The following is a 14,664-nucleotide window of genomic DNA, read 5'->3' as shown; positions in this document are numbered from 1 at the left end:
CTCAGATTTTAACTCAGGCCTTCTGGCCTGAGAACCCACACCCTGGAGATGCAGTTGGAGACTCCTGAGTGGGACACAGACACATGCTCCTGGTGCTGACTTCTAGGTCAAAGAGCTGAGAAGATAATAAAGTCCAGGAAGCACAGGGCCTCCCTGGTTTTTCCTCTGCTCTCCGGGTTCGTGGTGCTCACAGGGGACCCTTGTCCCTCCCTTCCTCTGTGGCTGCTGCCACCCACGTGCTCCTGATCAGGTTTTGTTTTTGTCCCTTCTTTCTTCCCATGTCTCCAGAGTGGGCTACCAGTGATTTTCTTTTTGTAGTAAGGCTTTATTTTTAAAAAAATTTTATTTATTCATTTTTAGAGATAGGGAGAAGGGATGGGAGAAAGAGAGGGGGAGAAACATCAATGTGTGGTTGCCTCTCAAGCACCCCGCACGGGGACCTGGCCTGCAACCCAGGCGTGTGCCATAGACTGGGAGTCGATCTGATGACCCTTTGGTTTGCAGGCTGGCACTCAATCCTCTGAGCCACACCAGTCAGGCCATGTGGCTTTATTTTAACTCCTGGGGAGGTAAGCCTGTGAGAGTCCACCCTGCTGGGCAGACTCAGAAACAGGCATAGTCCTGATGCAATGTTGGCTGTCCTTCATTCAGCATATACTCTCTCTTTTGAGCGTCCACTGAATCAGAGGCACTGGAGTTGTGCTGGGGGCGTGATGGTGAATTTAGGAGAGTGATAGGGGAGACAGACCCAGAGACAGTTCACAAACAGAACAACAGGTATTAAGAAGGATGCAAAGAAAACAAAGGAGGGAGGGAGACAGAGAAGGAGGGAGGGAGGGAGGGAGAGAAGGAAGGGAAAAGAGGGAGACAGAGCAGGAGAGGAAGAGAGAAAGGCCTCAGATTGGGCAACACAATAAGCTCCCTGGAGCTAAGGCTCTCCAGGGGGTGGGTGGGTGGGGCCATCACCTGTGGGCCTCAGGGTCCCTCTCCCAGCAACGCCCTTTCTGTCCCAGCTAGAGCTGCACAATAGAAAGGTAGGCTCCACACCCTCTAACCGCCCTTGGGCTAGCTGCCTGTGGACTGGGACTTGGACCCAGGGCTATGAGGTGGGTCCAGGAGCAGCTCTGCCTGACTTGGGTCCCTCTGGAGAACAGAGCACAGTCCAGTGTCACCCCTTCCTGAACGACAACCGCAGGAGCTGAGCCTGTGAGGGCCGAAGGAGAGCAGCTCGGGTCTTTAGTCGTCTAGGTCAGTACTGATGTTCCTGGCCAGCTCGGGCCTCTCGTCAGAGGCAGGCCCCCCAACACTAGGGCCGGGCAAGGACAGGGAGGGGCCATGCTGGGGCCTGTCTGCCCTCCACAGGCAGGGATGCCCGGCACAGGTTGGGCAGTAGGCCTGGAAACAACCCAACAACCCTACCAAGCTAACCTCAGAGATCTCTGGCCCTCCAGGTCTGGCCGTGGGCAGGGTCAGAGGCCTCAGAAGAAGAAGGTAGTTGGGAGCAGGAGTGGCTGCTGCGAGAGGCCAAGGAGGAAGGCAAAGGGGCCCAAAGACAAGCTCTTTCTTTTGTTCCTCCGGAGACCGACCAGTCTCCCTGATCTAGGCCTGGGGGGCAGAGGTGGCAGGGAAGAGAGAGGACACCGCTAGGAATGGTGGGAGGCCTACTAAGGTGGCTGGGAGTCAGAGGAGGCGCACGGGCTGGCGCTGGGAGGCAAGGGGTTAAGGCAGTGGGGGGGCAGCCTATGGCAGGAGGACACACCTGTACGCAGGCAGGGGCGGCGGGCGGGGCCCAGGTGAGGAGCCTGCGCTGCCTGCCGGTGGAGAAGGAAGAAGGAAGAGTGGAGGCTAGGGCGGCGGTTGAATCCTGGGCCTGACTCCGCTTCCTCTCCTCAGCACTCACTCTCTGTGGGGCAGGTGGCCTGCTGACCTGGTAAAGGCCATCGGGAGAGGGGTCCTGGGGCTGAGCTGGAGGCTGCAGAGGGGCGATGATAAGGGCCCGTGAATTGGTATGTGGGGGCTGGGACAGGCTATGTGGGTGGTGAGGAAAGGGGCTCAGAGGCAGAGAACAGGTGGGCAGGGGGCTGCCTGCACCTCAGTGGCTCAACTACTCGGGGTGGAGCTGGTGGCGGGCTGCAGGGCTCACCCGGAAGTGTCCTCAGGGACTCGGGTGGTTGGGGGAAGGGAGCCAGGGTTCTGCAGCCTCTCCACAGGGAGCCTGGGCCTAGGACCGCCTGACCTGGAGATAGGCAGGTTGGGTGGGGGCCCCCGTCTTACCCAGCAGTGTTTGGGTGCTGGTTGGGAGTCTCTAATACTGCCGGGTAAAGATGGAGGCCCCTATCCCTGTGTCAGCGCCATCCTTTGCTTCAGGCCCCCAGCAGGCTGCAGCCACCACCCACCCCCCTTTCTTGAACCCCCCCCATGCCCCCTGGAATCCCCTTCATCTTGAGTGGAGGGTGCTGCAAACGAAGTGGCTCTTGGTTGGTGAGTTGACCACAATGGTTCCGAGCCCCTCCCCCAACCTGGAGTGATTTGTCATCTGGTGGATCCAGAACCTACAGCAGACCTTGAGCTTGGGATTGGCTCAGGTACTCTCAAGAGACCTCACCTGGCCTGCAGCCAGGGTCCCTGTAGCAACTGGTCAGCTCTAGCCTGGAGCTGCGTGTTGGCCGGCTCTGGGTCCATCTTCCAGTACAGTGTTGGATGGTCTAATTGTGAAGCTCCTAACACTGTCTGGTAAAGATGGCCCCCGGGCCGGTTCCCTCTGCAGTGACCTTCAGGGAGCCCTGAAGACCGTGGAGCCCTTCTGACCAGCAACCTCTAACCGTTACCCTGTGGCTGGTGGTATAAATCACTAGGACAAGGGGAACAATGGGGAAGAGACAAAATGGCTGCCTCTAGGGCCATAGCAGGATTTGAAAACATACTTGCTCTCCAGGCACCTTCACTCCCTTCCCGCCTTGGGAAACGAACAAAATAAAGTGTGAATGGGACCTTGTCGCGGACTGATTCAGGTCGCTGGACTCGTTTTATTTTTTTGGTCTAATTATCAATCTTGTCATAGGCTCCCAGCTCCTGAGTGGGGCTGCCCCATCTGCTTCACCTCCCTGTCCCTTTTACGACAGTCAACCTGCAGAGCAGGGGAAAATCAACCTACCTTCTTCAAAAATCTAAGCTGAAGATGAACCCAGTCCCTCACCCTGTAAGACTCACCTCCTCCCCTACCACACTTTGTAATCCCTGTACATGCCTTTGCCCCCAGCGCTTTTGGTTCCCAATGTTCCTTGCCTTCCTGTAAGGACAAGGGATGGGAGTCGGGCCGTAGTGGCATCAGGTGGTGCAGCAGTGGCTTGATTTCCCTGGTGTTTGAGATTCAGCAAGGGCTGTCTTGGGAAGATGAGGCGGCTTAAGTAGGGACTGAAAACTGGCACTTGTTTTGTTGGGGGGCTCGAGCTGCAGGAGTGAAGAGCTCATCTCTGTAGGTAGAGCCCTGTGTTGCATTGGTTCCTTTACACCTGAGGATTGTGAAAGTGGCCACGTGGGCAGCTCACAGGAGGCAGCATGACCCACAGGGCCTAAGCCCCTTGGTAGGCACGTGCGGTCCCCACCACAGCTGCACGGAACCCTGTTGCTGAGGAAGCAGCTCCTGCTGGGGTCATCACATTTCTGGCCTAGCTCAGCAAAGCCACAGCTGTTCCAGCCTTAAATGGAGGATGGGGCAGAAAGCGCAGCTGGGCCTATTTCCAGTTTGGGTCCTGTTTTCTGACTCCGCCGGGCTTCCAGGGTGAGAGCAGCAGGGCCCAGGCCAGAGTCTGCGCGCCCCCTGCTGGCGAAGATGAGGACTCAGGCGTGTTATGTGAGCACGCGCATGCGTACCTCCCCAACCCAGCTCAGACACGTGAAGCCTTGACTTCTGCTTAAGTAATAAAAATTTATTGAGAATTCCTGGGATGGTGTTTATCACCTCCCAACCTTGAGAGAGGAACCAACACTGCAGGAAATCACTAAGAAATCACACACTGTCCCTACAACCCTGGCCAACACAGGGGAGGAAAGTCATTCCCTTGAAAATGAGTCAGTCTTCATTCATCTGAGAAGGGCTAGGGGGACAGATGCAGAGGGGAGCTTCACATGATAGTGGGGGCGGGGTGGGGGTGTGCTGGATCCCCGAGCTGGCTCCTCAAACACCAGGGCAGAAACAGATCCACTTCTCCTCTGGGGGTGGAGGTCTTGGTCATTAGGCTCATTTCTTGGCCTTGATGAGGCTGTCACTGTGGAAAGGAGATGGAAAAAGGAAACAGATGAATGACATTAGGGGACATGAATGTGAGAGGAACATAACGCCCACTCCCTTCTCAACAGCGCTCCCTTCTGATTAAGAATGTGTAGGGAGGTGAGAAAGGTTACTGGTGGGGGAAAAAGGAGGCACTGAGAGGCGAGCTGCAAGATCCCACAGCAAAAAGGATGGATGCGCCAGCAACTTACCTTCCCCTGTGGACACCAGGTCACCAGACGAATAGGAAACATAGAAAGAAGAAAAACGCAGGGGTGACTTACAGTTCAGTCCCCACCCAGCTCCAAACCCTCCTTTGCTCCCAAGGGAAAAAGACAAACAGGCTCCAGGCTGGAAGCCAGGAGTCTCAGGCTCTGGAAAGGAGGCTGCGCTCTGGTCTCCTGTTCTCCCGGTCACGGCCATTCCTCCCCTCTCCTCGCCTGGCACCCTTCCGTGCCCACAGCAGCAACGACAGGGTTCCTAGGTAAGACTGCTCGGTATCATCTTTCACCACTTTTCAGTGAGACAAAATTTTATGTTTAAAGTGCTTTTCACGTGAATAATCCTGTTCTCATAAAACCAGTCATGATGTTCAAGTTACCTATGCTTTTCTATCTTTTGGTTCAGAGAAACAGTGTCTTTCAAGGGTCACATGAATAAGCTACTAACTGGCTGCAGAGCCCAAGCCACCAGACTCAGATCCCACGCTTTGTCACACCGCATTGTGTAGGTCACATCTCTCACCGGGTGAAACTTTCATCCTGTAGGTTCAGCACAAGGTTGTCAGCAGTGAGATAGATACGATTCTGTGATGTGGCGATCTACAGGGAAAGAAACAAGACAGATGCTCGTATTAGGCAAAAGACCTCAATTTCTATCCTCTCATTCAATAACCACCGACGGAACACATAGGGGTTAGGAACAGGGATCCAAATGTGAAAGACGCACTTTTGGTCCTCACAGAATGATCCAGAGCAGTAAACTGTAATTGAGTTAGTATCATAACAGAAGCGTGAAGATAAGTTTAAGGGAACCCATGGAATTGTTTTTTGATGAAAGGTAGTGTCAGAGAAGCCAGTTTGTATAGAAACTTGAACGAGCACAGTTTTAAGGACTTCACTTGAGTGTGCCTTAGCTGAAGACGCTCTCACTCTCCAGGAAGCCCTGTGAGGAATACTGGGCTCTTACACTCACCGTCTTGGAGATGTTCTGAGCCGCTCGGATCTTTCGCAGCTTGATGTAGCCCGGGTTCTTGCTCAGTGCTTCGCCAAGGTGAGCAGGGTGGGGTTAAGGGTCCACACAAGGCCAGGTCTCAGTCCCTGGACCCATCCTCGCTACTCCCGTCACACCAGCCCTCCTCAGGGCTGTCAGATCCAAGGTTGCGCTCAGGTAGCTCGTGCCTAGTCTTACTTTGGTCCTCACCTGTGGGCCCCCCTGCAGGCAGCTGCCAGGAACTGGAGGTAGCAGCAGGAACAGAGGCAAGGCCAGCAGTGCTATTGATCTGCCTTACAGTGAGGAGCCAAGCTCAGGAACCCCACTAAGATTTCAGATCCCATTAGAAACCTCCACCCCCCGCCCCCCGGCGAGAGCTAAGAGTCAGAGCACGGAATCGCATTCGCCTTTGTCTCATCAGCCAGCCTGTGAGGGAGGACAAGGGAGGAGAGGAAAGCAATGTGCCCCAGGGGTGAGCTGAGATGTCTCCAGCAGAAGGATATCATCTTGGCGGCCTCGGCCTCACCCTCTGCTTGCACGATCTTCTGCCGCTGCTCTTGCTTCGCTTTTTCCACCAAGAACTGGGCCCGCTGGGCCTCCTGCTGTGCTGTGGTGGGACAGTCAAGAGGTCACAAATGGGAGGTGCCAGGAACCCCAAACTGCTCCTGCATTCTCAGAAACCCTTGACTTACTCTCCTGGTAACTCACCCACTTGTTTGGCTTCTACAGCAGCTGTGTACTCTCGACTGAAGCTTAGCTCTGTGATGGCTACGTCATCCAGGATAAGGCTGAAGTCCTTGGCCCTCTCCGTCAGCTCCCTTCGGATCAACAGGGACACCTGGGGGGAGGGGGGAGGAGGGGAAGGGAGAGGTGGGTTGAGGGGACTGGAGCACTGAAAGGAAGTTGTGTTGCTGTGAGTATCTGAATACTAGATCTTTTGAAAAAGGCAAGAAATTCACCAACCCTTTCTTAGTGCCTATCGAGCTCTAGTCTTGGCTCTCGTTTTGCACAGTGGCCATTAGTGCAGCATTTAGGCACAAGTGGAACTGGGGTCATAACCCTTTTCTAATAAGCTGCCTTTCCTAATACCCAGTGCCCTGGGCCTAGGAGGAAAATGCTGCCATTATGCAGATGGTAATGGGAGCTGGGTCCGACCTGGGCCCGTTGGGTGATCAGCTGTGAGGCGTTGAACTTGGCCACCACACTCTTGAGAACCTCGTTGACAATGGACGGCAACACTCGCTCCTCGTAGTCTAGTCCTAGGCGCTGGTACATGCTGGGAAGCTCCAGGGCATTGGGTCGAGACAACACTCGCAGGGAAATGTTCACCATCTGCAGGTCTAAGAGTGAGGTCAGCAGCGGCTGGGCAAGGCCATGGGGGTCTCATGGCCCAATACCCTTCCCCAAGCACTGTCTCCTCCATGTTATGTCGTTCAGCCTGGAACTCCCCTGGAGGGAGGAGAGTAATCAGGCCGATCAGATGTGACCTGGCACAGGCCACATGCAACCTTGTCCACCGTGATGTCTTCTCTATCCGCAAACCCTCCACCAATAAAGCTAAATTCTCTTTTCCTATTTGCCACTGCACTGTGTGCAAACTCTACAGGGGGCTTTTCAAATAATCACCTGTCTTCTTTACTAGACTATCAGGACTGGAGGATGAGGACTCTGTTTTATGTATTCTTTATTCTCAGGACCAATTATTTAGAGAATGTTAAGTGCCATACACAAAAAATTTAGTATAAAAAACACGATACAGGTGAGCTACTTGCCTCAGTGTGCATGTGCCTGTGTGTGCCAGTGAGAAGAAGGGGTCTGGGGAATCTCGAAGGCAGTTTCTAGATACGGTCTAGGAGGAACCAGGAGCACCAGGGAGACGGGCCAAGTGTCCCCTGGACAGGGTGTACTACTGGATAGCATTAATAAGACAAACAGTTAAAAGAAAAAAAAAAAAAAGGCTCTAAAATAATGCTTTGCTCCAGGCAGTAAGACAAGGGGCAAACAGCACTCTCATTGAATTTACTTTAGAAGGTAAAAAAGGTTAACAAAAAAAGTGCAAACACACAGTGTGTCCAGTTGTTCTACTTCAACCCCAGAAGCAGGTATTTTTATTCCATCTCTTTTGCAGATGTGAAAACCAAGGCCCAAGAGCTGTGACACAACCACTTTCCCCAGGGGTCTGGCCAGGCGCCCTTATCAACTTCAGGTAGCCCATGTGTTGGTGGCTTCCAAATGTCCAAACCTACCTTTGGAGCCTGTTGGGGAGGAAATTTTTCGTGGTCTGGCCCGAATGTCATAGATGATGGGATATTGGAACCAGGGGATCCTGGAGGAGAGGGAACGGATAGTTATTGGGAGACTTCAGTTTCACTAGTTTTTCCTCACGTGTTTCCTTCTCCTAACGACCAGAGACTAGGAGAAATTCTCTTTCTTTAGCGAACATTTATGTGCCACGGCACTTATGGGAAGAACCCACTGTCCTAGGAGACGAGAGAAGGCCCAGAGCTGGATCCGTTGAACGTCCCACTACGGCCATTGGTGGGTTGGCGTTCAAGGGTGAAGGGTCAGGGTCAATCCGCTCTGCCCGCCATTACCTGAAGTGAAGGCCCTCGGCGAGAATGGTGTCCTGCTGCACGCCACCGATCCGATTAAAGAAGATGGCTCGGTGCCCGCCTTCCACTGTGGGGAGAGGGGTGGGGATCAGGCCAGGTCACTGCTCAGAGTACGGGTTAGCCACTGGTGGGGCGAGGGGCTGAGTGCACTCGGGGGCCCGGCGGGACAGGAGGAGTCCGGGAGCGGGCGGAGGGTGCTCACCGGTAAACACGGACTCGCGGACCCCGTAAGCCACGGCGCCGGCACCCAGGAGCAGCTTCAACGCCGTGCCCATGCCCCGGGGCCCTGAGGGCAGCCGCCCCGCTAAATCCTTCAAGTTCTGGGCCATGTCCGATCCCGAGGCCGGCAGCACCAAAGGTCAGGAGGGGGTGCCGGCCCGCCTCTACCCCACTCCAGTTTAGAAACCGCACCCTTCACACGAGGGTCCGTGGCCCAGGTGCTCGCAGGAGAAAGGGCACCGGAAGTGCGCTCTCTTGTAAACCCTCCCCCTACACCCCCCAGCTCCACGGAGGACCTGAATTTCGCGCACAGGAATTGCGCATACGGAAGTCCCGCCTCTCTCTGAAACCCTGTCCTCCCAGATAGACTTTGGTAGTGCCAGACAGCAAGCTATCGCCATTTCCAAGCGCCCACTTTCAAAATGGTAGCCGGAAGTACGTTTGCGATTAAGAAAAGCGTCAGTTTCTAATTTCAGGATATTAGCATAATTTCCGGTTGCAAGATGGCTGCGCCCAGTGATGGATTTCAACCTCGTGAGCGTCGGCGTGAGGACCAGGAACAGGACTGGGATGTTGTGGAGCCCAAGCGGCCCCGATTTGGGGCGGGGAGCAAGATGGGGGGCCGTAGGCTCATTGTGGTGCTGGAAGGGGCCAGTCTGGAGACAGTGAAGGTAATGTGGACAAGAAAGTGGAGATCTAGTAAAGCGATAGAACGAGATCTCATGGGATGAGGATGAGTGGCTCAGAGTGGATGGAGAAAGCCAAGAGGTGAAACATGCTTTTGGAGGAAGAGTGGCTTTGTTGACATATCCTTTAGTTTAACGTCCTGGGTTGGCAGTACTCGTTTTTCCCCGGACCTTCTTGAATCCCATTGCAACCGTCATGTCCTTGCTTCCAGTTGACTTACCAGAAATCTGTGGTGTTAAGTCGTTTAAAGGGAAGGGAGTTTCGTCCACGGCTGTGTCCCACATCATCGCACGCCAAGTTACTAAGAAAGGAGAAAGATGGGTATTGTAGCTCAGTTGACCCATCGTTTTATTCGTAGGGACTTAGTGTTTTATAAAAGGTGTCTACTGTCACCTTCCCCCGTGTTAGTATCCACTTAGAAACACTGGATCAGATTATCATTTAATACTTTAATATTTTTATTTTTACCTATCATTTGGCTCTTTTCCAGAATTATCTAGGCGTTCTGGCTTAAAACTTTGAGCTGTGTTCTCATTTCCTCTGACTTTCTTGTTGCTCTTACCATTTAGAACTAAATTTGTTCAATGAGTAGGCCCAGAATAAATAGCACTGGTTTAGGAGTCACACCTGGATTTTAATCTTGGTTCTTATCTTAACTGTGTGATCTTGAGAACAATTTGTTCTTAGTTTGTTGAAAAGCGGAGGTTAGTAATACTTTACAGGGAGAATGTAATGAAAAAGAAAAGAAAAAAAAAGGACATTTAAAAGGAGTACATTTCCATAGTAATCTGTGTGATTCTTTTTCATGTTTTCTCCAAGAGCCAGTATGGCACTTCGTTAAGCTTGCAAGCTAGAAACTTCACACCCGCTCCATCTTTTTTGGTTTTCTCCTGTGATTGATATTTCTAACCTAATTACAGGTTCTTACATTCATCCCTCACTTAACTGCCTGCTATCTTTCCAGCCTGTTAATTCTGAATGTTATTTAACCACTCCATTTCTTCCTGTGTTCCTTGGGGATGATAGTAGTGCCTACATTACTGGATTGTTGGGAAGATTAAAGGAGTTAATATGTGTAAAGGGTTTAGAATAATGTCTGCCACTTGGAATTGGTTATTACTGTTACTGATTCCATGTTATCTATTAAGTACCACATTTTACCTGTGTATAATGTGCACTTTTTTGCCCAAATTTTTGAGGGAAAAATAAGGATTCGCATTATACATGGGTAGTACTTATTCCATATCTATATAAATGTTTTTAATTCTTTTATTCTTGCTTATGCGTTAAAAGTGTAACTCTAGAAAGCAATAATGATATTCGTATGCAAAATACTACCCTGGAATATGATAATTGGTTTTGTTTCTAAATACAAATAAGTAAAAATTGAATTAAAGAATTAAAATTAAATACTTTTTTCCTGAAAGTTTGGGCCAAAAACGTGGGTGTGCAATATACATGGGAGTGCATTATACGTGGCAAAATATGGAAGTTTAACAGCTCATGGCCAAATTAAAATCCCTGGACAATGCTCTGGAAAAATTTAGGCCAACTTGTCATTAATGGTACTCCAAGGGTGAGAGAATTCATAGATGGTTGAAATCTTCTCTACTGTTATCTTATGCCGTCCTTGTGCCGGTACCTCTTGCTTGTGCCAGCCTTCTCTGGGCCTGCTGTTTATTTTTTTATTTTTATTTTTTTTTTGAATTTTTAACATTTTAATACAGATAAGTGTGTCTGGTTCATTTCCGCTCCTTTCCTGCCAAACCTGGGGGCAGGGACTGCTTCGGCTTCTCGGCCTTCTCTTTGTAATGACCAAAGGATAAAGGTATCTGCCCATCGAACTTTAAACTTCACATTGTCTTTATATTTCTTGATCTTGACAGATTTGGCATCCTTTCTCCTGGCTGTGAGCAGGAAATCCTTGAATCCTTAATTTCGTGAGGCATGGCTGTGGGGCGCAGACAGTGCGTGGCAGGCACCTCAGCATATTCCCCCTCATCCATTTTATTCTTTATATTCCAGGCTCACTGGCCTTCTTTAAACTCTTTGAAGGCATGAGGTTCTTTTATATCTTAAAGCCATTGCACATAATGTTCTCTAACTGGAAGCTCTCTTTATTCAGCTCTTTGCTTCGTTAATCCCTACTTTATGTTCATTTATTTAGCAGTTATTGAGTCGATTATGCTGCTCATTCTTTAATAGGTTAAATGTTAATTCCTCATAGAAATGACTCTGTATAAATCAAGTCCTCCTGTTATATTCTTTTAATGAACCACTTACTTTTCCTTCATAATTTTTATCACAATTTGAGGTAATTAGTCATGTGGTTGTCTACTATTTGTCTCTTCCACTAGTTGGCTCTATGGGGGTAGAGAACCAACTTTTAAAAATTCTTCTCTCTTCAATACTTATTATAGAAAGTGAATGCACATGATATTCATCCTGATTATTCTAGTTAGTGGTTTTCAAGCTTAACCACAACCCACAATAAAAAATTACACTGTGAGCTAATACCCACACTCAACTGTATGAAATCAAGTTTCATAAACCATCAGTTACCATTACTACATGTGAAGTACTCTGATGTTTTATATTGTATTTCATTAAAAACTCTGGTTATAACTTACTAATGGGTTAAAATTGGGTCCTTTTATTGAAGAGATTCTTTTTCTTCTACAACTGAGAGTGTCCCATGTTCTTAATTCTCGGCCTTTGTTCTTTCTCTGTGCTTACTTTGTGACATTCTTGTTATTTCAGTTACTTAATTTCAAAGTCCACATGCCTCTTTCCCCACTTTTTGGAGTTGTAGGTCTTAACGTATTCTCAGACATAAAACGTTCTATTGGTACATAAAAACTTAGCCTTTCAAAATCTGTATTTGTACTTAATAGTATGTTTTTACACTTTTTACTGACCACCTCATGCTCATTAGGACTCCACGTTGCAATTTGCACCTATTTCTTTTAGCTGCTACAGATGGATCCAGACAGATCTTTAGTGTCGAACGTCTACCTGGTTTATTTTCCAGTATACACAGCGTTGCCAGGATAACATTCCTCAGTCATTCTTATGTCTGTTATTGCAGAATTATTTCTTTGTGCTGGATACTTGGAGATTCTGCAGTTTACAGAGAAGTTTCACGTGTAATCACTGCCCTTCACTGTTTCAGTTCCCACTTTTTCAGTTTTCTTCACATTTCTGCTTTTTCTTTATTCCATCTATACCTTTGCCTACATGTCTTAAACCTAGCAAAACCCTTCTTACTTGTTTTACTTCTGACAAGTATTCCGTGATCAAACTATCTCCTGCATCTTTAGAATTTTCACCCTTCTCATTCAGATTTGCAGTTCTTCACCAAGTGCACATTTGCTGTAAGTACACTGAGGGTAGTGACATGTATATTTTGCCTGGTGTATCACAGCGCTCCTGTGATAAACAAACGTTCAGCCTTGCTCATTAACCTTACTCCACCTGGTTCCAGAATCCCTCACCAGCTTTGTCTAATAGCCACAGGGTTTAAAAGTAAATCCAGCTTAAAATAATCTGAAATCACAGGTTGTGCCTTTTTTCCTTTTCCCTCTAAAATCAGTTATGATGGGAGGGTTGGGGGAAGGGAAGGGGGGATAAATGTGGCCACACAGTGAACCCCTGAGGGGCTTGCTGGGCCCCACCCCCGTAGTTTCTGGTTCAGGAAATCTAGAGCGAACCTGAGAATTTGACAGGTTTCCAGATGCTGCTGCTGCTGGTTTGGGGACCATACTTTGAGAACTGCTGGGCTAGGTAAAAGCAGCTTATGTTGTTCTCTGTCGTGTTTTCTTCTTCAGGTAGGGAAGACATATGAGCTACTAAACTGTGACAAACACAAGTCTATGTTGTTGAAGAATGGACGGGACCCTGGGGAAGTGAGACCAGACATAGCTCACCAGGTAACTCCAGGGACAGAGCTCAGAACACCTCGAGCCTTTCCGTGGAAGGCGCAGCAGCAGCATGCTACTTCTCTTCCGTCTTAACTGTGCCTCGGTATCTGCCTCCCTCAGAGTTTACTGATGCTGATGGACAGCCCCCTGAACCGTGCCGGCCTGCTGCAGGTTTATATCCACACACAGAAGAACGTTCTGATTGAAGTGAACCCCCAGACTCGAATTCCCAGAACCTTTGACCGTTTTTGTGGCCTCATGGGTGAGATCTTTAGGACTTAAAGTTCAGAATAAACTTCGCAGGAGTAAGGAAGGGGGAGAGAGGGAGCACAGCTGATGCCCAGAATGAAGACTCTCCCTTATTTTCCACATGTAGGGGTGAAGCCTGCATGAGTTCTAGCTGAGTGAAAAGGGAATGTGAACCCATCAGTACCCAGCTAGGCATGAGCTTGACAACTGCTTGTTCATAACATTTTAGCAGTATTAGTTCTAAAGGACATGGGGAGCCCACCTTCCCTGTGGGTTTTTCTGGTTAGATTACTGGGCAGTCTCCACCTAGCTCTGAACTTTCTTTTTTTTTGCCTTAGTTCAGCTTTTACACAAACTCAGTGTACGAGCAGCTGATGGCCCCCAGAAGCTCTTGAAGGTGAGGTGTTGACACCTACTGGTTGGAGGTAGGGTTCTGAGAATGTTTTGGGGGCTCATTTTTCTCTTTTACTTTAGGTAATTAAGAATCCAGTATCAGATCACTTCCCGGTTGGATGTATGAAAATTGGCACTTCTTTTTCCATCCCAGTCGTCAGTGATGTGCGAGAGTTGGTGCCCAGCAGTGACCCTATTGTTTTTGTGGTGGGGGCCTTTGCTCATGGCAAGGTAAGGCTGGGCTCAACTCTTAGATCCTTTGTAGACCTGAAGCTTAGTACAGAATTCCAAGAGCATTTCCATGATCCCTGTTCTTACCTGTTAGGAAAGAGAGGGTGAGAACAAAGCTGGAAGATAAGCATAGGTTCCCTAACCGGCCCCAGGACATGTCCCTGGAGGACTCTAATAGTCAAACCTAGAAGCTTCAGCATCCTCTCTATGAATCTGATATTGAATAGCACTGTGAAATATGAGCTCAGCCCAATATTCCTGCCCTAAAGGAGGACTGAACCTGTTAGAGCGATAGAGTTGGCTGACAGAACTGCTCTCTCCTCAGGTCAGTGTGGAGTATACAGAGAAGATGGTGTCCATCAGCAATTACCCCCTTTCTGCTGCCCTCACCTGTGCGAAACTTACCACAGCCTTTGAAGAAGTGTGGAGGGTCATTTGACAATAGGACCCTGTTTTGAACTGTTGACATTGCATCCCTTGACTCTGCCAACTCACTGCTGAAGATGACCTCCCTGCACCAGATCGTAGAGCTAGTGGATGCCAAGGCTGTACACTTGCTATTTGTTTATTTGATACACACTGTTCTTGCAAACCTGGTTGTTCTTTGGGGATTTGTACGCTTAGTCTCTAATGGTGTAAACTGTTGATTCTCCTTAAACGTCAGGGAAAGGTGTGAGGTTACAGTGTTGGCAGTTTGGTTCTGGGCTGTAGCTCCAGACGTGTGTGGTCACTGTGGTCTGAAGAGGTCCCTGATCACTGGGGCAATGGCAAGCACAGAGAATGTGCCTGAAAGAGAGCCAGGAGGGCTAGCAGTGAAAAATTGAACAAACAAGTGATTTTATCTGGTACAGTTCCAAGGTAGAAAAAGTGG

At 49.4% G+C, this 14,664-nt stretch overlaps 2 protein-coding genes and 1 non-coding gene across 3 annotated transcripts; 1 reads left to right on the top strand and 2 right to left on the bottom strand.

The window, feature by feature from the left end:
- Window positions 1-4,991: 4,991 nt before the first annotated feature.
- PHB2 (prohibitin 2) lies at window positions 4,992-8,593 on the bottom strand. Its single transcript, XM_054591475.1, has 8 exons — window positions 8,297-8,593; window positions 8,077-8,161; window positions 7,729-7,808; window positions 6,638-6,822; window positions 6,191-6,320; window positions 5,986-6,089; window positions 5,465-5,542; window positions 4,992-5,091 (listed from the first exon to the last, which is right to left on the bottom strand). The coding sequence occupies exons 1-8, from the start codon at window positions 8,421-8,423 to the stop codon at window positions 5,011-5,013; spliced, it is 870 nt and encodes a 289-aa protein (XP_054447450.1). The 5' UTR covers window positions 8,424-8,593; the 3' UTR covers window positions 4,992-5,010.
- LOC129085141 (small nucleolar RNA U89) lies at window positions 5,636-5,907 on the bottom strand. The gene has a single exon (XR_008530647.1). It is a non-coding gene; the product is annotated as a small nucleolar RNA U89 (small nucleolar RNA).
- A 218-nt stretch (window positions 8,594-8,811) lies between the features above and the next one.
- On the top strand, window positions 8,812-14,659 carry EMG1 (EMG1 N1-specific pseudouridine methyltransferase). The gene is made up of 6 exons (XM_054591473.1): window positions 8,812-8,984; window positions 12,828-12,929; window positions 13,041-13,182; window positions 13,508-13,566; window positions 13,644-13,793; window positions 14,119-14,659. The coding sequence occupies exons 1-6, from the start codon at window positions 8,817-8,819 to the stop codon at window positions 14,230-14,232; spliced, it is 735 nt and encodes a 244-aa protein (XP_054447448.1). The 5' UTR covers window positions 8,812-8,816; the 3' UTR covers window positions 14,233-14,659.
- The last annotated feature ends 5 nt before the right edge of the window (window positions 14,660-14,664 follow it).

The sequence above is a fragment of the Pteronotus mesoamericanus genome, unplaced genomic scaffold (assembly GCF_021234165.1).
Source record: "Pteronotus mesoamericanus isolate MK-2021 breed Mesoamerican mustached bat unplaced genomic scaffold, CSHL_Meso_final scaffold_21, whole genome shotgun sequence".
In the NCBI taxonomy this organism is placed as follows: domain Eukaryota; kingdom Metazoa; phylum Chordata; class Mammalia; order Chiroptera; family Mormoopidae; genus Pteronotus; species Pteronotus mesoamericanus.
Note: the sequence above shows the minus strand (reverse complement) of the source record. Positions and strands in the feature narration are given on the sequence as shown.

Bases quoted from the DNA above. Each gene is read 5' to 3' on its own strand.
- EMG1 (XM_054591473.1), top strand. From the start codon at position 8,817: ATGGCTGCGCCCAGTGATGGATTTCAACCTCGTGAGCGTCGGCGTGAG. The intron at 8,985-12,827 runs GTAATGTGGACA...TTTCTTCTTCAG, and splicing joins CCAGTCTGGAGACAGTGAAG to GTAGGGAAGACATATGAGCT. The intron at 13,794-14,118 runs GTAAGGCTGGGC...CTCTCTCCTCAG, and splicing joins GGGCCTTTGCTCATGGCAAG to GTCAGTGTGGAGTATACAGA.
- PHB2 (XM_054591475.1), bottom strand. From the start codon at position 8,423: ATGGCCCAGAACTTGAAGGATTTAGCGGGGCGGCTGCCCTCAGGGCCC. The intron at 6,823-7,728 runs GTAGGTTTGGAC...CCTCACTCTTAG, and splicing joins CTCCCCAACAGGCTCCAAAG to ACCTGCAGATGGTGAACATT. The intron at 6,321-6,637 runs GTCGGACCCAGC...CCCTCCCCCCAG, and splicing joins TGATCACCCAACGGGCCCAG to GTGTCCCTGTTGATCCGAAG.